Source organism: Sceloporus undulatus, chromosome 1 (genome assembly GCF_019175285.1).
Source record: "Sceloporus undulatus isolate JIND9_A2432 ecotype Alabama chromosome 1, SceUnd_v1.1, whole genome shotgun sequence".
NCBI lineage: Eukaryota > Metazoa > Chordata > Lepidosauria > Squamata > Phrynosomatidae > Sceloporus > Sceloporus undulatus.
Genome location: NC_056522.1, coordinates 71,696,257 through 71,720,454, shown reverse-complemented (window position 1 = coordinate 71,720,454; position 24,198 = coordinate 71,696,257). Strand labels below are relative to the sequence as shown.

Here is a 24,198-nt window from a genome sequence, read left to right as displayed (position 1 = left end):
CGCCGACCTCCTTTGGGTGAGAAGCTTTGCCTCTGGGTTGAGTGGTTCTCCTACCAAAAATGCAACAGATGGATGTGTTGAATTTGCATAACCAGAATGCAAACCAATCCAATGCCATAATGGCACAATCATTTGCATAATATGCAAATGAGGTGCCTGGATACGAGGGACGGGGGTGTGGCATCCCTAGCTCTGGCCACTCCTCTTGTTCCAGGAAGCAAGAGCCCCTTGTTCCTGGAGGCAGCGAAACCCCAGAATTCCATAGCACAGAGCCAGACGAAGAGTTAAAGCGCTGCCAAACCGGGTTATGTCTCCAGTGCGGATGCAGCCTCAGTGCCCCCCCCATCCCGAAAGGGCCTCTGTCTTTTTAAGGGCAGCAGCAGGGCTCCTCCTTCCGAAGGGCGGTGCGAGGGCGGCCTCTGAGCCCCTTCCTCCGGCGGACGGAGAGGAGGACTGCAGCAGCAGCAGCATCGGGCGGGCGACCATTGGCTCGGATGAAGGCGCCGGAGGAGCGATGCTGAGCTGGCTGCTTCCCCCGATGGCGCTTCAGACCCACGGCGGGGGGGCCCCGGGCAGAGCAGGAGGCCGGCCTCCCCCGAGAAGGAGAAGGAGAAGGAGGAGGAGAAGCAAGGGGCCGGGGGAGCGGCGTCTCCTGCCTGCCTCCTTCGGTGCCGGAGCCCCTTCTGCTGCTGGGCTGCTGCCTCCGGCCGGAGGACCCGACTGAGCGGGGGCTGCTGCTGCTGAGGCCCCAGGGGGAGCAGAGGAGGAGGATGGGGATGAGGGAGATGGAGGAGGAGGCCGGCGGCGGCGGCGGCGACGGAGGCCAGCCTCTGAGGCTGCTCGCCCGGCTGGAGGCGGCCCGCTACCGCTACGAGAGCCTCCAGATCTCGGACGACGTCTTCGGGGAGTCCGGCCAGGAGAGCAGCGGAGGCGGGAACCCCTTCTACAGCACCTCCGGAGAGTCCCGCTCGGCCTCCGAGGAAGACGAAGAGGAGGAGGAGGAGAGCCCCCGGGGAGAGAGGGGAGCAGCAGCAGCAGGGAAGGGGCGCCCAGGCTCCAAGGGAGGGGAGGAGAAGAAGACCCCTTCCCCTGCGATGGCTTTGGCCCCGGGCTCCCTGGAAGACCAGCCCCAGGAAGAGGAGGAGACCCCGGCGGCATCAGCAGCCTCTGGAGCGGCTTTCCCTGCCAGGTTTCCCCCGAAAGATCCGCCCGAGGAGGAAGAGGAGGAAGGCCGGGGGGGCTGGAGCCCCCTCCTCCAGGAGCCGCCCAGCCCCGCTTTCCAGGAGAGCAGCGGTAATTGGGCCCGGAGCCAGAAGAGAGTTAAAGCGGGGCCAAGCCGGGTTATGTCGCCAGTCTGGACGCAGCCACTTCGGTTGCCACAAAGTCCGGAGGGAGGGAGGGAGGCGTGTGTCTCTCCCCTGCGCCCTCTCCGTCAAGGGGGCCTCGGAGGACCCTCCCGGACGAAGGGGAGCAGCCCCCGGCCCCTGGGCCTGTTGCTGCTGCTGCTGACCCCCGTCCTCCATTTCCGCCCTCTGTCCGGGGGGATTCCCAAAGGTCCTCCATTTGGAGCAGGGCTAAGAAGCCTGACATTATATCGCTAGGAGGCTTTGTAGCTTTTCCTGTGGTAAATGTCCTACTTTCTTCTTGCAGGTCCTCCCTTTGGCAGGGCCTTGTCCTCCTCGGGGTGGGGAGCCCAGAGGAGGAGGGCCAAGAGCCCCTGGGCCTGGAGCCCCAAAGGCAATGCGGAGGAGGGGGAAAGGGGCCTCCCTCTTTCTGGCCTCAGAGTCTGGCTTCTGAGGGCAGTAGTAGGGCCTTCCTGCCAAAGGAGCAGAGTCATCTCTGCTGCAGGACCTGGGAGAAGAGGGAAAGCTGCTCCTCTCAGCAGCCTCACCTTGGAGGCAGAGAAAGAAAGGGCTCAGGGAGGTCAGGAGGAGAAGCCATTCTGCTTCCTTCCTTCCACTTCCTCAGTTTGGGTTGGAGTAAAGGTCTTCAAAAAGCAAAGTATGAGCGGTCCATTCCTCAACTGGAGGCACATGCGCACACACACACACACACACGGCCGTTGTGTGGAGTTTGGCAGAGCCTTCTGGGTCAGGATGCTTTAAAAGTGTGTGTTTGTGTGTGCTCTATGGGGAAAGAAGAAGGCAGGCTTCCCTTTGCAAGAACAGAGGTTTGCTTCCCAGCCCAAATCCATTTGGAAACCTTGCTGGAGGCACATTGCCTGCTTGCATCAGGTGGGGATGGAGGTGACGGCATTTGGGCCCTCCAGAGCCAAGGAAGGGCATTGCTTGTTGAAAACTGGGTGGCTGACATTGGGGAGCAGTGTCTTTCTCCCATCCCCACTGCAGAAATACTCCACTTTGACACCACTTTATCTGCCATGGCTCAAGGCTATAGAATTCTGGGAATGGTTGTTTGTTGTGGCACTTTAGCAGAACTCTGGGGTCACAACACACAACCATTCCCAGAATTCTATAGCCTTGAGCCATGGCAGTTACAGTGGTGTCAAACCGGATTATTTCTGCTGTGCGGATGCAGTCTTATGAGGTGCCTGCCATAGCTGCCACAGAGTCTCCCTGGAGCTAGTGCCACAGTTCAGCACTGAGTGTCTCCCTGCTTTCTTGGCCCCCTTCAAAGGCTGGCTATTCAGGGCAGACTTTATTTTTGTGTTGGCCACTAGAGGAAAGAGGATGGGAAAGTCACTGCAGGGTTGAGACCAGGCAATTGGATTATCATGCCTGCCTTTATGGAATAGGCAGAACGGACGTTTTCCTTGGTTTCGCTTGAATCCAGGTTCCCTCATTAGTCAGAAATCTTGAAAGCTTAGTCATTGAAAGGCAGGGCTGGACTACTCAGGACAGAGGCAGAGCAATCCCTTCGGGTGGCAATATGTCTTGAGGTAGCTGCCTCCTACCCATACCTAGGAGTAGGGTACCCAAACCCAGCCAAGTGACCTTTGGCACAAAAAAACAGGCAGTCTCAATAAGACCTCACCCCATGTCAGCAGTAAAAATAGAGGGAAAACAAATTAAATAACTGTTGTTGTTGTTGTTTGCCTTCAAATCATAGAATCATAGAGCTGGAAGAAACCTCGAGGGCTATTCGGTCCTACCCCCCCCCCCCCCCCTGCAGGAACACACAATCAAAGCATCTCCAGCCTCTGTTTAAAGCCTCCAAAGGAGACTCCATCACTCTCTGAGGGATTGTTTTGACTAACGTTGTGTGCCTCCAAGTCATTTGGAGTTATGGCAAACCTATTATGGAGTTTTCTTGGCAAGCTGCTTCAGAGGGGGGTTGTCATTGCCATCCTCTGAGGCTGAGAAAGTGTGACTTGCCCAAGGACACCCAGTGGACTTACATGGCAGAGCAGAGGTTTGAATCCTAGTCTCCCAGTGTCCTAGTCCAACGCTCAAACCACTACACCATGCTGTTGTTTTATAACCCACCTTTATTCTCTGCCCTGAGACTCAAGACACCTTACAAAATTAAAACAGATACAAATCAAATTCTGCCTCATGAAAACATAGGGATGTAATTCTTCACTATTTCCCCGCTCCAAGGAACCAACAAGTCATTTTAGCAATTTTCTTTCTGCTCCAAGAAAATTGTGTATTTTTAAAAAAAGATTATTTGCAGTTCAAGTCTTAATTCTACACAGAATTTGCACATGGTTCTTTTATGCAGAAAACAGTATTTTCTATGCTGGAAAACAATAATCTGTTTCATGTGCCAACACTTGAGTAACCATTTTTGAATATTTTCAAATATTTCTTCCATCCCTATTACAGCAAACAAATATAAAGTATAATTATTCTTCATAGATAATTAAAAATTTTAAAAAATACTCATTAAAACAACAAGAAGTAATAGCGTCTCTGTTTTCTGGGTGCGAGGGAATAGCTGTTTTAGTCTGTTGGTCAAAAAGCAACAAAAAAATCTTGTGGCATCTCAAAGGCCAGTAAATTTTATTTGACAGATGTTTTCAGGGGCTGCAGCCCACTCCATCAATTGCCCTTTCATAATTTCCAGTGGTGTTGTCTAGTTCTGGTAATGAGCAAGTGAGTTTTTGTTGTGTGATGTACGCAGCATGCAGGAGGTCCAGGAATGAGCTTGATTCCAAGATTTTGCTTTTGACAATTTTTTTTTCTGAAATGGATATTCATGATGACTTATATATACTGTACTAAATGGTAATATATTACACACTATAGAGTCAGCTTTAGTACCAAATAGGAATTATGCACATCCACACAGGAAGGGCTGGCTCAAAACATTTTGTTGCCTGAGGCGTAGTAGAAAATGATGTCCCCATCCATTTGCTCCTTCAGCCCATGCTACCCAAAGCCAGTTGAGTTATTTAAGCAGAAAAGCTATGAGCTCCTATTCCTATCTTTCTCAAGAGAAACAAAATACTTACACAATCATACAGTTGGAAGCTGTCAGCAATTTGCCACTGTTTCTTAACACTCAGTATCTGCTGCCTGCATTGACTGCCTCACTGTGCCTAATGTTAGTGATGGCCCTGCCCAGAGAGATAGTTTGTACATTCAGTGAGCAAAGTATATTAAGTAATGTTCATAACTGTATGAATTAGTCCTAAGGACACCTCTGAACAACAAAGTGCATGATGCAGATTTGCATAAACCACATACTTTCATTGAGACTAACAACCATAAAATCAACACCTAGGTGGACTCTTGATGTCTAAGAGTGATGCAGGAAACTACCTTATGGGAGTTCCCTAGTGCCAGTGGCTGGACCAGTCAAAGCTAGACAAAAAGTCTGAAATTTACTTAGCAAGGGGTACTAATAAATGTGTTGACATCATGTGTGCTTTGAAGTAATTTCTGACTTATGCCAACCCTATCAGGGTTTATTGGAAAGATTTGTTCAGATGAAGTTTGTCTTTGCCTTACTCTGAGGTTGAGAGACTGACTTGCCCAAGCTCATCTAGTTGATTTCTGTGCCCTTTGAAAATGTCCAGTGCCAAAGTTTATATGTGCATAACTGTGGAAAATGATTTGTTACATTTTGTCTTAGTATTAAGAATAGTATTATTCTTTGCAGTATTCTTAAAGGTCTGTTGGATGAAGTTATTATACTTGGTTAGAAAAGATGGGCAAGCAGCAGAAGGCAGCAGATGGGTAGAAAACAGTTGCCAGCTAGGATGGGTGAATTCCTCATAGTTGCACTTGGAATTGGTGTGGTACTTTTCAAAATGTGGCAGCTTGACTGGGTTTCGTGTGTTTCTTTCCTTTCTGAAACTACTCTTCTAGGTCATGATGTCTTTACTCTTTAGAATTTTATTTCATATTGTAATAAATTTAAAACTGCAAGTAACTAGTGCCCCAAATTTTATCTATTGTGGTTCTCAACCCCAGACACCAATGGCAGCGATGAGTGGGGGGGAGTGATTTAGTTGGGTAGGGCTGATGGAAACCGGAGTTCAAGCTCTGCTGTAAGCTTTCTCCTTGTAGCTGTGACTACTAAGAGGTATTCTAGCCATGCCTCAGTTTTACAATTGCATGCCGTCATGGGAGGAATTATAGGGAGTATGTAAATGGAATATGACAAAATTTCAGCTCAGTTCAGTAAGGGTGTTTCTCTCAATTTAATCAGGAATGTTTGGAGATTACAGAGATACATTGCTCCCAAGATTGTGAGTAATAGCTCAGGGACTACATAGTTCCATCACCTTGGAAATGTTATTTTTTTCTACTACAGTTCCCAGAAACTTCCATTCAGCAAGATCTGAACAATTCCATGGAACGTTAAATGTCAGTTTTTAAAGCAGAAGTGAGACGCATGTGAACCTTCAGATGTTTTTGGATTCCATGTTCCAGTGGCCTTATCCAGCATGGCCAATGATAAGGCATGCTGGAGCTGTAGTCCAACATCCTATATGGGCAGCTACATAATTTCCATTCCATCCTTTACAGTAGGGGTGTGCAAAGTGCAGTCCATGGACCATTGCTGTGACCATGAAGATCCCCTGGGATCATCCCCTCTCAGGGATGTGGAGGTCATTTTCACATTTAGAGACTCCCAGTGGTCAAACATTTCTTTATAACATATATAGTTTCAAAAATGCTCAGAAGGGAGTGTGGAGGGAAGGGATGGGCCAATTTAAGCCCCAGGGTGGCCTTGTTGAAACAGGGATTTCCAGTCACTTCTTACTATTAAAAAGTTATATCCTAGGCCTAGAATGGCCCAGGAAGCCCCAAAAACATGATGAAACTGCCCCCATATCACCTAGAAGGCATTTGGGGGGGGGACAGCATTTATTTTTGGTGGGGATGGTTGTGGGCATGTGGCCCTACAAGGTTTCCTTTGGGACTAATGCAGCCCCCTACCCTTCCACAAATGTCCACTCCTGCTTTAGAGCTTCTTGCACAGCTTTGTGTATGCCTGGAATTGGACAAGAAAGATACAGAAACATCTTTAGTTGGTTAGAACTCATGCTCCTGCTGAATATTAAAATCTGCCCTCTGATCCTAGGTTTATTAGGGCAGAAATACATCGTGAGCAGTTTCAATGGAATTTATGTCCAAGCAATTATGCTTATACTCACATTTTGAGTTATTGGACTTAATTCTTTAGCAGCAGCAGAAAGTCAGGGTAAAAACCCTGAAATTATCTCCAGCATCATGAAGAAACCAAGCAAGGTCTCTGTTCTGGAAACAATTTGGACTGAGAGCCTTTGAAAAATATTGGCATGCTTGTGAAGTTGAAGGCTTTCATGGCCGGCATCCATTTTTTTGTGTGGGTTTTTCGAACATGGCCACATAGCCCGAAAAACCCACAAAAACTATTGGCATGCTTGTTTGAATCAATGTAATTAAAAAGAAGTTCTTGCCATCCATTCTATATCTAACCAGTCCCACTTCTAAAATCTCATTTTCTGGATAGGCAACATAGGCTAAGAATCAGATCCTTAGAGGGTAGCCAAGAGAGAGTGAAGAGCTTCCTGTTCAGGACAGTTTATTGACAGGATCTAGTGGTTGGTCTCCAAGGGATGTGCAGTAGATTGCCAAGAGTTCCTGACTTAGAAAGATTTAACAACCAAGCGACTTTTCTCCATTTAAATTAGGCTACTGGTATGGAAAAAACTTGGTGAGGTGGGAAATGTTCTGTGAATTCAGAAGAGAAAAGTTTCTATACTGTATTTTTCCATGGAAAATTTCTCACACCTCATCCACACATTTACTATGGGCCATTGTTTTGAAAATCGGTCTAGAATAGAAATAGAATAATGAAATGAACTAGCTATAATGAATCACACATTTCTCAACTTGAAATGGGACTGATAAGTAGAGCAGAGAGTGAGTGAAGCTGAAGTTACAACAGTTATATCTTAGCAAATGAAAGTTAAGCTGTTGATATAAGATATGTCAGGTACAGTTCTCTTTAGGTATGTGTCCTAAAAAATGTGTTTTCAGGTGTAGTCATTTTTTAAATTAAATATAAGAGAAGTTTGTCCTCTTCATTTTATATTATTAGAAATATTCCAAGGAAATAATTCTCACATAATGCTTTGAATATGTGTGAATATAACATTTAAACCAAATCAGGCAGCATTCTATTTTTTCCTGAAACCTCACAGCACTGGTGTAATCAGAAGTGGACTTTTATGTGAAAGGATTGTGAGTTCTGTTCTGGTGCTGCTAACACATTTCTAGCTCAGGAACACATATCCTAGTATTGCCAAATCTGACTGGCAGTGGTTTACCAATGTTTCAAGGAAAGTATTTCCCTACCTATTATCTGGAGATCCTTGGGCGGTATCCCATCCAAGAATTAACTATATTCGGGCTTCTAAAATCAGAAGAGATCAGATGTGTTCAGGATAATGTTGGTAAGATAATGCTGGTGAAGTCAGATATATGTCAGAGGCACTCTGTTCTTTAATTGTGAGGGTATGTCTTTTTGTACCTTGGTCTGGTTAGTAATCTTGGGCATTCTAGGAGAAACTAATAGGAAGTTCTAGTAGACCTAAGAAGCTTGGCATCTGCTTGACCATGGTTTGTCCCTTATGCATGGTGATGTAAATGTCTCAAACACAGCATACAGGAGAGATGTTGCCATAGATAAACAGTGTGCTGAGAGTGGCTTTTCATAAAGAAAAAATTACATATGATAAGTGGGAAGTAGTGACCAATAGAATATTCCTTGATATCAAATATATAGGTGTAAATAGGTAACAGTAGTTTTGCTTGTGTGTTCTGCTGCTTTGTATAGAAGGCATAGAGTCTAAAGACTAGGAAATTCAAAAGGTATCACTGAGTTAAAAATAAAAGTAGAAAGGTAAAGGTTTTCCCTTTGACAAAATTGTGTAGTTGTGTCTGACTTTAGAGGGCAGTTCTCGTCTCAGTTACTAAGCCGAGGGAACCAGCATTGTCAAAGACTGCTCTGTGATAGTGTGACCAGCATGACAGCACAGAATGCTGTTACCTTCTCACCGAAGTGGTGCCTGTTTATCTACTTGCACTTTTACATGCTTTTGAACTGCTAGGTTGGCAGAAGCTGGGACTTGTGACAGGAGCTCACTACGTCATGTGGCACTTGGGTCTTGGCCTGCCCACATGTTGACCATGCAGTCGTCAGAGTCACTATCTTAAACTGCTAAGCCACTGTATCCCTGAGATAAAAATACCAGTCACTAAATACTATTTAGGTTTGTCATAATTTAAAGCATTTTCTCATTATGTTATGCATAGAGTCACTGAAGTTAAAAATAAAGGCCATAGTAACATTTTGGAGCCAGTCTGTCAATTTCTGTAGATTTTACTCCAGAATGCATAATTTGCTAAAATGTCAAATAGCTCCCAAAAGAGGAAAGGCAACATATGGTCTTCTCTAGATGTCAAAATTGAAAAGGCCTTGTTTTGTGTCCCTGCCAACCAAAATTTTGAAAGGAATAGGATATGGAACACATCTGGGAACATATTCTCTTCCAGGTTAAAACACTGTGGATGATCTTAAAAAGAGATTTGGTGAGTGAGCAAAAAATTTAAATTTTTTAATAAAGGGTGATTTCAACTACTACTACATTTCTTTATTCATTTATTGTTCTACAACATTTGTGTACTATCCTGTGTATAGTAGTCTGGCCAATTAATACTAGCAATTTAAAAGGCTAAGACGACCTATAAAATAAAATAAAATGGAAAAAAATGTCAATATAGACTTAGCAAATGGACATGGAGATCATAACAAAGAGACAAAATAATTTTCCTTGGAACAGTTAGTCATAGAGCCATTCTCTCCATGACAATGGCATTAGTCATTTTCTTCCTAGAGAAGTGCTTAAAATAAACTGACAATTTTCTCTTTGAGAAAAAATCAGGTGGATATTTTTTTAGTCTGGGAGCCATAAATGACTCCAGTTGGATGCAGTGAATCTCTTGATCTTTTTTTTCACTGTTGTGGATTTATAGCTGGTTCCCATTAAGGCAAAGAGAAAGAGAACTTCAAGTGATATAGAATCACCATAATATAATAGGTTCTGATTGGTATCCCTCCACAGACAGAAATCTGTTTAATCCTGTAGAAACGCCCATTAGCATAAAAGGGAGGCAGGCTGTTTTTGCTGATTCTCCTGCCCACTGTTGTCTAAGCTCATAGAATCAACCTTTGCTAATCCAGGAATGTATAGCTAAAGCTTTCCTGACAGCTGGTCACCTAACCTCTGTTTAAAAACCTCCAAGGAAGAAGAATATTCAGTCCTTTGTCACTGGTGAACAACTCTAGCCATCAGGAACTTTTTCCTAATGTTTAGTCCAAATTTCCTTTTGTTTCTATTTGAATCCATTGGTTCAGGTCCTAACTCTGGAACAACAGACAACAAGCATGCTTAAGAAACAGCATGGGAGGGGGTATAGGAGGTTTCAAGTATAATAAGGAAATCACTCTGTTTTCCATTTTGCTGGCAGAAGTCTGAAAGCACCTCTACTGGATTGGATTGGGTGCTACCTAATATCAAATATATGATTGAAAATATTATGACCTGTGTAAAAGAAGATGTCCTTTTGTAGGTGTATGTGTGTGATATATCTTCTGCATATTAAACAGTGTAATTTTTAAAATGCTCATAATATAGAGATGTCCATGTTTCAGTAGTGGGCAGGTGTAGAGTAGATTAGTGTGTCAGCTGCTTCTAGCCTCAGAGAAGTCACATTTCTGTGACATCTACAACGTCACAAGCTTTGATTATATCCCATTTGGATGACAGTAGTGCACACTACATGGAGCTGCCTTTGGAAATTGTTTGGAAGCTTCAGCAGGTCCAAAATGCTGTGGCCAGAGTGCTGTCTGGGATTAGTTACAGGGGAAATGTAATTCCCTGGTTGAAACAGCTTCATAGCCTACTGGTTCATTGGTAGCCACAATTCAAAGTGGTATGACTTATATTGCTAAAATATGAAATGGAATCTGAAGTAGTGAAGAAGAATATGATGCAATGGGCTAAAAATAATGGTTACCCCATAGAGGTGAAACAATGAAAAAAAAATGGGGGGAAAAGAATACGATATACACTGTGTCAATCACTAAGGGAAAACTACTATAAAATTTATTTTACATGGTATTTGACCCTGGACAAATTGCATAAGATCAAACAGGTGTTGGAAATGTGAGAAAGAGAAAGGGACATCGTTCCATCTCTGGTGGACCTGTGTGAAAGCTAAAAGAGATTGGGAGCAAATTCATCACACCATATGTAAGATATTACAAGTAAAACTGAAATGTTTGGAAGTTTTCTTGTTAAACCTTGTAGAAAGAAAAAACATGGGAGAGTATTATTCTATCTTTTAACAACAGCTAGGGTAACATTCACGAAAAAATGGAAGCAAGTCAGGACTACGGAGGTAGAAGACTGATTAATCAAACTTCTTGATGCATTGGAAGCAGACAAACTTACAAGAAGTCTGCAAAATCAAAAAAACAAAATAAAACAAAAACATACAAAACCTTAAAAGAATGGGATAAAGTGCTAAACTTCATAAAGAAAGAATGGAGTACAGTAATCTGATTTTATTTGACTTATGAATAGATACAATGTTACAAGGCTAGAAAGTCAACGGAATTGAAAAGGCAAGTAATTATCAAATGAACAACCTTCTTAAGCTGTATTAAGGAGGAATAGATATAGTAATATAGGTGCTATACACACGGTGCTAAAGCGCCATGCTGGTGTTGTACTAGCGTTAAGGGACTGCGCAGCAACCGCATGGTCCCTAACCCTAGTATGGTGCAGTGCCAAAACAATGGCAGTGCCCCTGTGTATATGGGCGCTGCCATTGTGACATGATGGATGTATAGCATCCGCATGTTGTGCCTCGTCTGTGTCACAGACGAGGCTTGATGTGCGGACGCTATACGTCCATCACATCACAATAATGTTTGCCCTGCAGATGTCACGTGATGTCTGCCCTGCGGGGCAAAAAGAACCTGCTTTTCACAGGTTCTTTTTCCCCCGCAGGGAAGCCATGCAGTTTGGCGGCTGTGGCTTCCCTGCAGAGGAAAAACAGGTGCCAGCAGGTCTCCCTTTTTGGGAAGTCTGTACCGTGCCATAGTTATAAGTGACAACCAGCAGATAAGAAGACATCTTGAAGTAAAACATTATAAAGAAGTGGAAGGCCTTCAAGAAGAGATAGTTCAGAAATGGAAGACAATGAAAATATCTTCAAAAGAACACAAAAGTAGGAAGCCATTTTAGGTATGATTGGTATTGAATGGAAGATTGATGGATGAGGGGGTGTTTATGTGTTTGCGATTCTTTTAAAGTAGTAAAAGTCTAATAAATAAAGTATTTTTTTTTTAAAAAAGTGGTAGGTATAAAGTCTTATACATCTTCATCCAAACTATTTGAGTGGCTGTATCTCCTTACACAAACCTACCTGAGTCTGAAGATCCTCTGGAAAGTTTCTCATATGCCCATCTGGTAAGAGCCTCAGGCAAAAGTCTTCTCAGTAGCTACCTCTACACTGTGTAATTTCTTTCTATAGGAGGTTAGGCTGGCCCCTTTTCTGCTCTCCTTTTGCCAGTAGAGAAGGACCTTCTTATTCAAATAGGCATTTGATGGGTGGTAGGGATCTTTTTGTGTTGGGTATTTGCTGTAATGCTGAGTTTTTGATTTCATACCTTTTAAAATCAATGGCATTTTACAGTCGGCCCTTCTTATACACGGATTCTTTATACACGGATTCAAGCATCCACGGTTTGAAAATGTTCAAAAAAGTATAAATTTCAAGTATCAAACCTTTATTTTCCCATTTTATATAAGGGACACCATTTTGCTATGTCATTGTATTTAATGGGACTTGAGCATACACGAATTTTGTTATCCACGGGGGATCTTGGAACCAAACCCCAGAGTATAACAAGGGTTTTAATTGTGTTTTAATTTTTTGATCAGGTTTTTAGCTTTATCTTTTTCTAGCCTTGTTGTAAGCCACCTTGGGCCCCATGTCAGGAGAAATCTAAATTAATAAATAGTTTTTTAAAATTTTCCTTAAAAATAAACCATCAGCAAACCCTCCACTGTGCAAGCTATTTAGCTATTTATGGCGGGGTACAGACCGCCAGAAAGAGGCAGCTGATGGCCGCCTCTTTTCCACATAACCGCGCCGCAGCATCCAAATTGCGCGGCGCAGCTACACAGAAACAAAAGGACCGCTAAAAAGTGGCTCCTTTTAGTGCCACTGCAAACTGCCTGCGGCAGCACAAGAATTTCACTGCCACACGCACTTGTTTGGAAGGCGCACGGCAGTGACGTCACAGCTGTCTGCACCATGGCCTGGCGACATCCTAGGGTTGTGGGGCGTCTGGAAACGGTGCCCTGAGGCAACCCTAGCACATCGCCAGGATGTGCTAAAGGGCCCATACGTACAGGGCATATGATACCTAGCTTGCTGTGTCATTTATTAGTCTTGCTTGTAGGGAGAGTGGCTGAGCCATAGAACTTCAATCTGTGTTTTGTTTATCAGGTTGTGTGAATGTGACAAGTTACCTTTCTCTGCTTTGTTTCTGTCCCAACACTTCAAGGACAAACCTTGGATTCTATCTTTGGTTTGTTAAGAGAAAAAGCTTCCTTCCAACTCTGTGATTCAATGAGGCTTCTTAAAAACAAATGTTAGCTGTTGATAAAGCAAGTAGAGAGGGGGGAAAAAAGCTTAAAAGCTATTCTAATAAACAATGATTTCTTTGAATCCACCAAAAGCAGGAAATCAGCCAGAAAAAATAATAGGTGTGTTCTAGACGCCAAAGCTGTGTAAGAATTGCTGAGGGAAGATAGCAAAATGCTGAGAAGGTACATTAATTATTTTTCCTGAGCTTCATGGCAGAAGATGCAGGACATAACCACATATCTGAACCAGAATGATACTTGTTCAGAAAGCCTTCTGTGTCATCAAACAGAGATGACAAAGGATTCTACGACTGCATGGCAAATTAGAGTCATGGAGGATAGATGGTATTACTGTAGAGTTCCTAGAACTCAGGAGTGAAATTGTTGGTATAACAAAAGTATGCTGTTTGTCCATAGAACAGGCCTCCTTACCAGAGCTTGGGAAATTTACTGTTTGGGGATACTAGAATCCCCAGCCATGTGAGTTGATCAGAGCAAGATTAAAGTGGGAACTTTCAAACAAGTAGAGGTATAAGCTTGGTAAGGAAGAATGGGCATGCCTTTTCCAAAAACGTTTGTTGTCCCATCAGTTTCTACAATTCCTTGAATTTTGAAGAACACATAGAGAGGGACTAAGTGGAGGCTGTCATACTCGGGTTGTATCACGAGATAACATGACTCTCTGGAAAAGATTATCATGCTTGGTAATGTTGAAGGCAGTTAGAAGGAGGGAAGACCACATTATAGGTTGATTGACTCAAGTGAGGAAGATAAGGCCTTGAGTTTGCAATTTGAGTAAGGTGAGATGACAGGGTGTATTGGAGTCTCTCATTCATAAGATCACTATAATCATAAGAGAGTGATAATTAGTAAGTACAATATTATATGTGTGGCCTTTCAAGCAGCCTAATCTATCATCAGTGGCTCCTAGGTAAAGTTATTAGTCCTTGGACTATTTTTTTGGGGACCAATAGATGGTTAAAGAACTAAATACAGATGCAAGGAAGGACTCCATTTACACAACAAAAGGAAGTATAAACATAGTGAGGTCCATCAATTATTACAGCCTACATAGTTTGACCAGTATTATATTTTTGTGGTGTTGCTTTGGTGACACAAGAACACAGTTCTGCTCAAAACAGAGGAACGATTCTTATGTTTCTTATACCCCCTGCCTGAGTGCAAAGTGATGTGTCCTCCCCATTTCCTTTACATTTTTTCCCAGCTTTTAAAAATCTTATTGTAAGGAAAAGGGGGAGGGAGAAAAGAGAAGAAAGGGGGATGGAATATAAAGGGCTATGAACATGGGCCCGGCATATCCTTTATTGTATGTTGGTCATATGTCCAAATTGTTTTTTACTTGAAGTTGGCTCTGAAGAGTACGTATTTATTTGTGACTAAAGCAGTAAGATCTTCTGACTGCTGAATGATAGATGGTAGACATTTGTCTTTTCAGCTTTGGAGTCTTTAGCTACAGTAATAGCAGGATCCAACCATGTTTCTATTGATGATGTTTCATGGATCTGCATCCTCAGTTAGGTCACATAAGTGCTCAGAACCAACCTTTGTGATGAATGAGCCTAGCTCCTATTGATTACAGCATGAGCCCTTAGCAAGATAAATTCTCCCCTTTCTTTTCAGTATGGTATTTGTATATATCCACTTATACAACCATGGTTTTTTTGAGTGATGTTTTTGTAGGCACTTCCTAGTTTAATCCAGGATGAGTCTCAATGAACTCTTTCTCTCTTATGGATAATCCACTCAAATCATTTCAGTGTCTAATATGTTTGACCTTATAGGACAACATGTGGATGCAGGGCTTAAAATATTAGAAGTGATTGTTGAGTATATTATCGAGAAGATTCTGGGAATGGGAGGTATTGAGTCATCATAACCTCTTGAGAGGAGATTGAATTCACACTACCACTTCCTACTTCTTTCTTTTTAATGTGGATTGTAAGCTTGCATTATGTGTGGCAGTTGTGTGACCCTCCCAGTGTTGTTGAACTGGAACTTGCAATAGCCCTGGCCAGCATAATCTGTGGTGAGGAATGCTGGGAACTGCAATCAGCAATATCAGGAGAGCCTCAGATTTTCCATCTCTTAGTGAATTAATCTACTAAAGCTTTAGTTGATTAGGCTAAACTGGGGTTTTAATCAGTGGAGATACAACTTGGTTATGTGCAGATGTATTTATTTATTGGACTACTTTGGTTTTAGCATATTTTCATTGTAACTTTACTACTGGTTTTATTGCATTTGGTTTTTTTTAATAAACAGCACTGAGATTTTTTTTTAAAACCCCCCGATAAAAATGATATTAAAATGCTTTAAATAAACAAATCCTAAAAGACAGGGCCAGCTCTCTGCATTAAATCAAGTTATCTGTTCCTCAAAAATAAATTGGGGTTTGAACAAAATAATTATGGCAGGTAAAATGAACTAGCATGTCTTTCTAACCTTTGCAAATTGGCTGCTTCCTTCAAACCACTCAGAAAATTCCCTTTATCAGAATTTTGGCAAACCTGGGAAGGAGGAACCTATGGTCCCTATTGCCAGGATGCTATCAAATCAGCAAACCATAGCAACAAATCTGTCCTTGTACTCTTGATTGTACAAAAGGTAACACTACTAATGGTTTAATAGGTTAATGAGTTAAACTCCTTTAATCAGTTCAGGCCCTTAAAGTTAACTCAGTACTTCAAAGAGGTAAGTACTATGTTATCTTTAATGCCTTTATCTCCTATGGTAGCTTTACACTCATAGCTTTGGAATCACTTCAGAATGTCAGTGAGAAATCCTTCTGTGATGAGGTTAGGTCAGTTTCTTAGATAGAAATCTTGACTACTGTATCATAATCTCTGAAGCTGGAGGGTGGTGTACCTATACGGTCCTCAATCCAGTTGTCAGTCAGCTACAGCAGACCTATTGAACCAAGGGGGTTAAGTTACTTCTGCAAGCTCCATGGGTTCAATAGGTCTATTTTAGCTGGAACTAACAATTAAATTTAACTTACTGTAAGCCAGCCGGAGTTTGGATAAGTTCTTTATTTGAAGTACAACTCACACAAGATCCTAGCTGTCATGGCCAGTTTTCATATTAGCTAGGGGATTCTAGGAGTTCTGTTCTGAAAACAAAATTTCTGCAAGCTATCTTATACCAGGGTCCTTTTCTGAGCTGTCATCTGTTTGATAAAAGCAGATGGTAATTGCCCCAGCTTTGGCGGGTTTCCAAGGAAAGATCACTTTCTGGACACACTATAAGAACCAGCCTAGTTCTCTTTGCAGTCTTGGTCTCCAGCTTCCCCTTCCCCAGTCATAGGAAATCCTGGGAGGGTGGGAATTTAAAGTCCTTTATGTTTTCTCACATCTCTCATAAATCCAGAATTAGAAGTTGTGGATTTTCAGATGCAGTTTTTGCTCCAGTATTCAGTATTTTATTTATTTTAAGAATTTAGGGTATGGTGATTGGATCTTACCCTTCCCCCACATTTTATCCCTACAACAACCTTGTGGGCTTGGTTAGCTGGAGAAATCGTTACTAGCCCAAAGTCATCAAGTGAATGACATGGTTTCGTCATCTTTATCCTGACATTCGTATAACCATTCCACAAGGCCTTTCATTATTAGTATTTTTTTTAATCACATTTTTGTTCCAAGATGGCTAGTTTTGTCTGACACTTTCTGTTTATGATGATACAAAGTATTAAAATTAGTGCTGTCACTAGGCATTGGGAGGCTCCTGAGTAAGATCAGTGGTACTCTTTTCTGCTTGGCTGCCACTTTTACTCTCTGTTTGGATACAACCCAAATGGTTCCCCTGAGAGAAAGGCAAACTCTGGCAACCATCTCCTCACAAGCAGTACTTGTATACTCAAACAAGTCAGGTGAATAGGAAGCTACATCATGCCAGAAGCCCCAAAGGCTCCATGGATTGCCAGTGGACCCCCTGCTGGGGTGTGGCCAGCCCTGGTAGGGGCCCAGCAGTGTCTAACCATGAGTAAAACCAAAATCAAGATGTTTAGTATGCTTAAAAATGGCACTCAAAGCTGTATATATACAGTTGGCCCTGTTTGTCCACAGATTCTTCATCCATGCAGTCAACCATTACCGCAGCTTGAAAATATTACACACACACATGTTCCAAAAAGCAAACTTTGCTTTTGCCATTTTATTTAAGGGACACCGTTTTACTATGCCATTGTATTTAATAGGACTTAACCATCTATGGATTTTGATATCCAAAGGAGGTCCAGGAATCAAACTCCAATAGATACCAAGAGTTCTCCTCCCCACTTTATTAAAACAACAAATCTACAATGATTGTAAGTGGAGAGCAAGTAAAGTGCCCAAAGCCACCCAGTGAATTTTAAGACTGAGTGGGGCTGGAACCTGGCTCTTCTGAGTCCCAGCTTAATAGTCTAACCACTGTCCCATGCTAGCACTCACTGGAGATGTACTGTAAAAGAAAACAGCATTGTCCCCTTTAGTTAAGAGAATGTTACAGGGCCAGATACAGAAAATTATCTTTACTGGAATGATGATAAGCAGCAGGCCTGCAGGCTCTGCTGTAGCACACTCTCTGGCTGTTTTTTGCCAGGAAGCAGAGGAGATAACTTGATTAATGCAGAGAGCTGGCCCTGTCTTTTGGGACTTAGCCAGTGCCATATTTGCTTGCTCTACAGTGTACTGCTGAGCTAACCAAACAGAGGTGGGGAGGCATTAAAGGTTTTAACTATAAAAGCTCTTTTTCTGTCCATAATGGATCAAAAAGGAGGAAAAATACTCTGTGTGTGGAAAGGATGATTTCCTGGTGTGTTATAAAATGGTTTGATGCTGTTTTAACTACAGTATTCATTTAGGCCTTGATTTTTTTTTTTGATTTTTTTTTGGCTGTTAAAATATTCTGAAAGGCAGTAGAGAAACACTGAGCAAGCATCTAGGACGTGCTTTTCGTGCCCTTGATTATGCATGGGAACTTTGTCTTTCATTCATCATATACTTCCCTGGAGGAATGTTCAGAAGTTGTGATTGGACAGAAGTAACAGAGAAGAGTTGGATCAAAGCTTCAGTATTGTTTTACTCAGTGACATTGTTTGGGTGTAAGCCAGTTTGACCCTTGACAGGCTTTCCTATCCATGCATAATGCTAATGCATGTGTCTGAAGCATCGAGGTGGGGGAAGATACTACTGTGAGTAATATGGAAATGTATGGCATGACAAGGAGGGATATAACACATGTGGGGGGATTTTTTTTTTTTGTAATCCACAGGCCACATGTGCCCTTCTGATCCTGCACCTATAGAGTTTGCTTGCCCTTACTCTAATTGATTAATCAGATAGGGAGCACAGATCCCTTATCAACAGAAAGGTCCAAATCCCAAAAAAGTAATGGTGTCATTCTATTCTGCTTCAGTCAGCTGACACCTGAAATTTTGTGACTCTTGACCAACTTGAAAATGGCAAATAGTCTGAAGATCAAGTCTTACAAAGTAAGATTTGGCCTGGAGAAGAGATTTTATTAAGAGCCTTTGTGATAATCAGATAATACTGATAACATTTACATTTCTATACTGCTTAATAGTTAACTCAGCACTCTCCAAGCAGTTTACAACCTGTAAACCAATTGCCCACAGCAAGCTGGGTACTCATTTTACCAAGGTATGAAAGGATCGAAGGCTGAGTCAACCTTGGAGCCCTAGGATTGAATTTATAACCTTGTGGCTGCAGTACTGGCATTTAACCACTGCACCACCAGGATTCCTTATCTTTGTATATTTCAAGTGCTATTATATAGATCATGGCTGGGAATTATATTGCCCTCCAGGTATTGTTGGATTGCAACTCCCAGCATACTTCATCATTGGCTGTGCTGGCTAGGGCTACTGGGAGCTATGTTTTAACCACATTTGGATAGCTACATGGTTCTCACTCATGACAAAGATGATAGACTTGAACCAGTGACAAATGATGCATTGCTGATATGAGTTGTTGAATTGTGGAACAGGCTGCAACATAGAAAAGTAGGGGGTCCTTTTTTAAGCAGAGAATGGATGGCTACCTGTCATGGATGCTGTTGCAACACATCTCCTCCATCAATAAGGACTTGGACTAGGTGTAATTTAATGTAGTTTCTAATTCTGTGATAGTGCAGTAATTTTAAATACCTCTGATAAACCAGACAGCTCAGTTTATTGGAAATCAGATGATGTGGTGGTGGTGGTGGTGGCAAATGTGGTACTCTTTGCCAAAAATATGAGTAGCATCTGCCTTTTGGAAGGAGCATTGCACATTTTTCATTGTTAAGGGGAGTTGTTTCATGTAAGACAAAACTTGCTATTATATGTAATAATAATAATAATAATAATAATAATAATAATAATAATAATGAATTTATTTATGTCTAATTAACAAATTGTAAGCAGCTCTGATAGCCTTGGCTGAAGAGCGGGGTATAAATAAATAAGTATTGTTATTATAAGTATTTATATACTGCCTTTCCAAAAAGATCAAAGCGGTTTACAAAATTAGAATTAACAAAATTACAAAACACATAAAATGCATAAAAGATTTACACAAGCAAATAAGTAAAATACCTAAATAGTACATAACATATACAAACTAAAATTCCATCCCTCATCCCTTAACTAAAATACAACCATCATTAAACGTTAAACAAAATTACATAAACAGTTACATAAAATCATCATTAAACATTAAACATTAAGAATAAAAATAAAATTTAATTTAATTTAAAAAGAAACCAGAGGTGCTTTCCTCTCTCTTGTCTCCTTACAGTTTCTTCTGCCTGCAAGGTTTTTAAAGCAGAGCAGAAGGGCAGGGCTGGTGGATGATGGGTGCTGGTCTCTCTGAGCCTTCAGGCCTCAGCTTCCCTTGCTTCTTTCATCTTTTTAGGCATTTATTTTTTCAGAATGAATGTGTTTATGCATAAAAATGCTTATTTGGATTTAATTTATGAAAGATAGCCAATATTGTTGAGGGGCTATGGCAAACAGTAGCCCAGGGAATTATAAGTATGAACCCAAGAATGTATTTGCTGTTTGACTTGGGAAATTATGTATACCCTTCATTTTTCCCTGTGTAAAAATGGTACCAGCTAATGTTCTTGCTAAATATGGATACCCTATTGGTTTCTTCTTTTAAAGACAGAAGATAGTATAACACAACCCACAATCATAAATGCATAGGACAAACCTATGTGTGTATATTCGGAAATAAACCCTGTTGGCTTGGCCAGACATACTCTCAGTTTGGAGGAGTTATCCATGGTGCTGAAACCAACCCCCAAATAGGTTCAGCACTTAAGATAATTCTTTCAAAGTTCTGACTAAATCCTGAAGTGGATTCATCACCATGGGAAATAACAGCCACTACTGTCACTATTGACATGGGAACTAACAGCCACTACTATTGATTGGTTTTTTTTTTACTAAACTGTTGAATAACCAGTCACCATGTATATTAATACGGGACACAGTGGCTCAGCAGTTAATATGCTGACTTTGATAATTACAAAATCAGCAAGTTGACAGTTTGAGGCCCAAGCGCTGTGGGACAGAGTGAGCTCCTGTCACTCATCCCAGCTTCTGCCAACATAGAAGTTTGAAAGCATGTAAAAATGCAAGTAGATAAATAGGTACCACTTTGGTAGGAAGGTAACAGCATTCTATGCAGTCATGCTGGCCACATGATCACAAAGTTGTCTTTTACAACACTGGCTCTTCAGCTTAGTAATGGAGATAGGCACCACTCACTACAGTTGGATAATAGAATGGGATATTGAAAACAGGAGCTTTGCCTGCCATAACATTTTATCGCTAGCCACATTTATGCTTGGTCATGCCTTATGTAGACTGCATTTGTGTGCCTGCACAGAGTTGCATGCTGCCATCTCAATTAAAGCAAGAGTAGCAGAGAGAATGAAATGAATATTGATAAAAAGACTGCATGTATATTTAAGTGGAAGAATAGCTTCCTAGCCAGATGGAGAAATGTGCAGACGGCTGCAGAAAGATGATGATGCCAGGAAGATACAATGTGCGAAAGTCTGAAGAGCAGGAATGGCAAGCAGACACCCTCAGTGTAGGTTGGCAGAGCTGATGAGTACTGACATTTGTAGGTCTGAAAGAGAACAATTACACAAAGGACTAGTGAAATCTCTCTCTCTCTCTCTCTGCAAGTCATTCTATAATAATAATATAATAAATTTTATTTCTTACCTGCCTTTCCTCAAGGCTGGGTACAACATTTATCAATAAGACCATTTAAACACATAGGTTAAAACACATAAATATAGGACACATTAAAATCATTCAAACTTAAAATTAAAGATAAACTCATAGTTTAAAATTGACTGGGTAAGCCTGTTGAAAAAGATAGGTCTTTAATTTGTTATTGTTGTAAGCCTTCAAGTAATTTCTGACTTACAGTGACCCTAAGGCAACTCTATCATGGCATTTTCTGGGGCTGAGAGTGTGTGACTTGCCCAAGATATCACATTAGGTTTCCATGGCAGAGTGAGGAATTGAACCCTGATTTCCAGAGTCATAGTCCAATGCTCAAATCACTGTGCGATGCTGTCTCCCAAGTCTTTAATACTGTTTTAAATTCAGAGAGCATATTTAGCTGTCAAATCTGTTCTGATAGATCATTCCACAGTCTAGGGGCACTCAAATGTCCTCTGGGTGGGTGACAATTGCTAATCTAATCTTGGCTGGTTGAAGTAAATGTCTCCCAGAGAAACTGAGTGTACGCAATTTTTGCTGTTCCTTAATTCAGAAGTTCACACAATATGCCCCAAATGCCAGAAATACCAATTAATGCCAGAAAAACTAAAGTGGACACTTCCATTTTGCCAAGAAAGAAAGAAAGAAAAAGAAAAAGGCACAGATTTGCATGAAATGTTTACATGCTAAGTTATGTATAAGTGGAAAGCTAGGATATAACTCCTTTTTTAAAGTGCTTTAGTAACATGTAATGAAATATAGTAGTGTTGCTTTTTGCTTGTAAAAGTGAAGGCTGTAATTCTTTTTCAGTGTAATATAATGGGATTTCTATCTGTTACTTGTTGCTGGGTGTGCTCTGTCTCAGTCTGATTAATGGAAGGCAAAGGAGAAAGCATCACATGGATGGGTGCCTTAACCTCCTCCTTTGTGCTCTGTGGTACAGCTAGCAAGGAGCAAAGGAGAATGTGGATGGCCAGCAACAAGGATGGATGGAGGGAGGAAGGGAGGGAGGAAGGGAGAGAGACAAACAGATGTATACACAAGGTGGAAACACATTGAAAAGATGAGCTGCGCTAGGTAGGGACCAAGGTTAGTTGGAAGTAAAAAATATGTTTAGAACAGTGGTTCCCAACCTGTGGGTCGGGACCCCTTTGGGGGTCGAATGACCCTTTCATGGGGGTCACCTAAGACCATTGGAAAACACCTATTTAATTACAATTATGAAGTAGGAATGAAGATAATTTCATGGTTTTGGGTCACTGCAACATGAGGAACTGTATTAAAGGGCCACGGCATTAGGAAGGTTGGGAACCACTGGTTTAGAAGGTCAGTCTGCTTTTTCTGTCTTTCTCTGTTCTGCCCAAATGAGAGAGAAAGTGCTTCTGCCACAACAAAGGTCAGTGTGAATGGAATCAGGGAGGGCTGCCTTGCTGGTCTGGTTGCTCAAAATAACAGGTTGCTCAGGATCACAGGAATTGTGAAAATGCTGCAACAGCTGCATATATATTGGAAAGTTGGATGTCCCTCATCTCCGGCTGGACTGTGTGAGGGGATTGCAGTCTGAGGCATTTAAATGAGGAGATACTAGGGAAGAAAACTTTGTAGTGACATCTGTGTTCTTAGAGTTTCCAAGGTGTAATATTTAACTGACCACTTGAGTGAACAAAGAACATTTTCTAGTATATCCTGTATTTTCTAGGGGCACATTAGTAACAAAAACTCATTAACAATGAGTAACTCCATGGACTCAGTTGTTTCTGCGTTACTGTTACTTTTAATCAGATTATGGGTTAAGAAACTAGTTTTTAAAAGTAGCATATTAGCCTAACCTTAAATGTGGGGATAATATATACAGTGGGTCCTCGGTATGTGTGGACTTGCCATCTGCAGATTTGAGCATCTGCAGACAGCAAGCCCACACTGTCCCCAATGGCTTTTCTAGACATCAGGCTAAACATGTACAGTTGGTATCTGCAGGGGATCCATTCTGGACTGCCCCCCCCCCCGGATACAACAATCCATGGATGCTCAAGTCCCATTAACCTGAATGGTGGTGCAACCACATGGCTGAGCCACCATCGGGGAGAATGAGACTGAAGTCCTCCCTCCATTACTCCTTCTTTCACTTCTTCTTCCCTCTCTGAGGTTTCTGGAGGGAGTTGGAGCTGGGGCCAAGGCTTTGGTCTCAGAGCCCTCCACCCCCAGGCCCAATGCCCCAAGCCCCATGCTGCTCCTGGCTCCCTCTGGCTGACGGGACTCCAGGATCTGTCGCTGAAGCCAACCCTGGGACAGAAGCCTCAGAGAGGGAGGAAGGAGGAAAGTAAAGGACAGAGAGAGGGAGGGAGGAAGGAAGGACGGATGGATGGAAGGAGGACTTCAATCTCATTATCCCTAATGGCGGCTCAGCCATGTAGTCACACCGCCATTCAGGTTAATGGGATTTGAGCATCCATGGATTTTGGTATCCATGGGAGGGGCATCCAGAAGATACCGAGGGTCAACTGTACCTGTTTAGCCTGCTGTCTAGAAAAGTGTCTCCTCTCCCATCTGATAGTTCTTGGTTTTTAAACTGACCATACTGGTCAGTCCTGTAAACAGAGGATTTGAGGACTCCTCTCTGACAGCCATTTAAATAAAGGACTGTGTTTTGCAAACTAGGGTGTAATGCCCACCCTTAGACAAAAGCCCATACAGAAGTGTTATAAAAATGTCAATAAATTGGTCAGTATCCAGAGAAAGATGTTTGCTGCTGCTGCTGCTGCTGCTGCTGCTGCTTCTTCTTCTTCTTCTTCTTCTTCTTCTTCTTCTTCTTCTTCTTCTTCTT

General features: G+C 42.0%; 1 protein-coding gene across 1 annotated transcript in view; it reads left to right on the top strand.

The window, feature by feature from the left end:
- The first annotated feature begins 306 nt into the window (after positions 1-306).
- Positions 307-24,198, top strand: part of PGBD5 (piggyBac transposable element derived 5) — a 91,439-nt gene continuing 67,547 nt past the window's right edge. Inside the window, 2 exon segments of the mRNA XM_042445132.1 lie at positions 307-564; positions 566-1,293. Coding sequence (XP_042301066.1) covers positions 308-564; positions 566-1,293 — 985 coding nt within the window. The 5' untranslated portion in view covers position 307.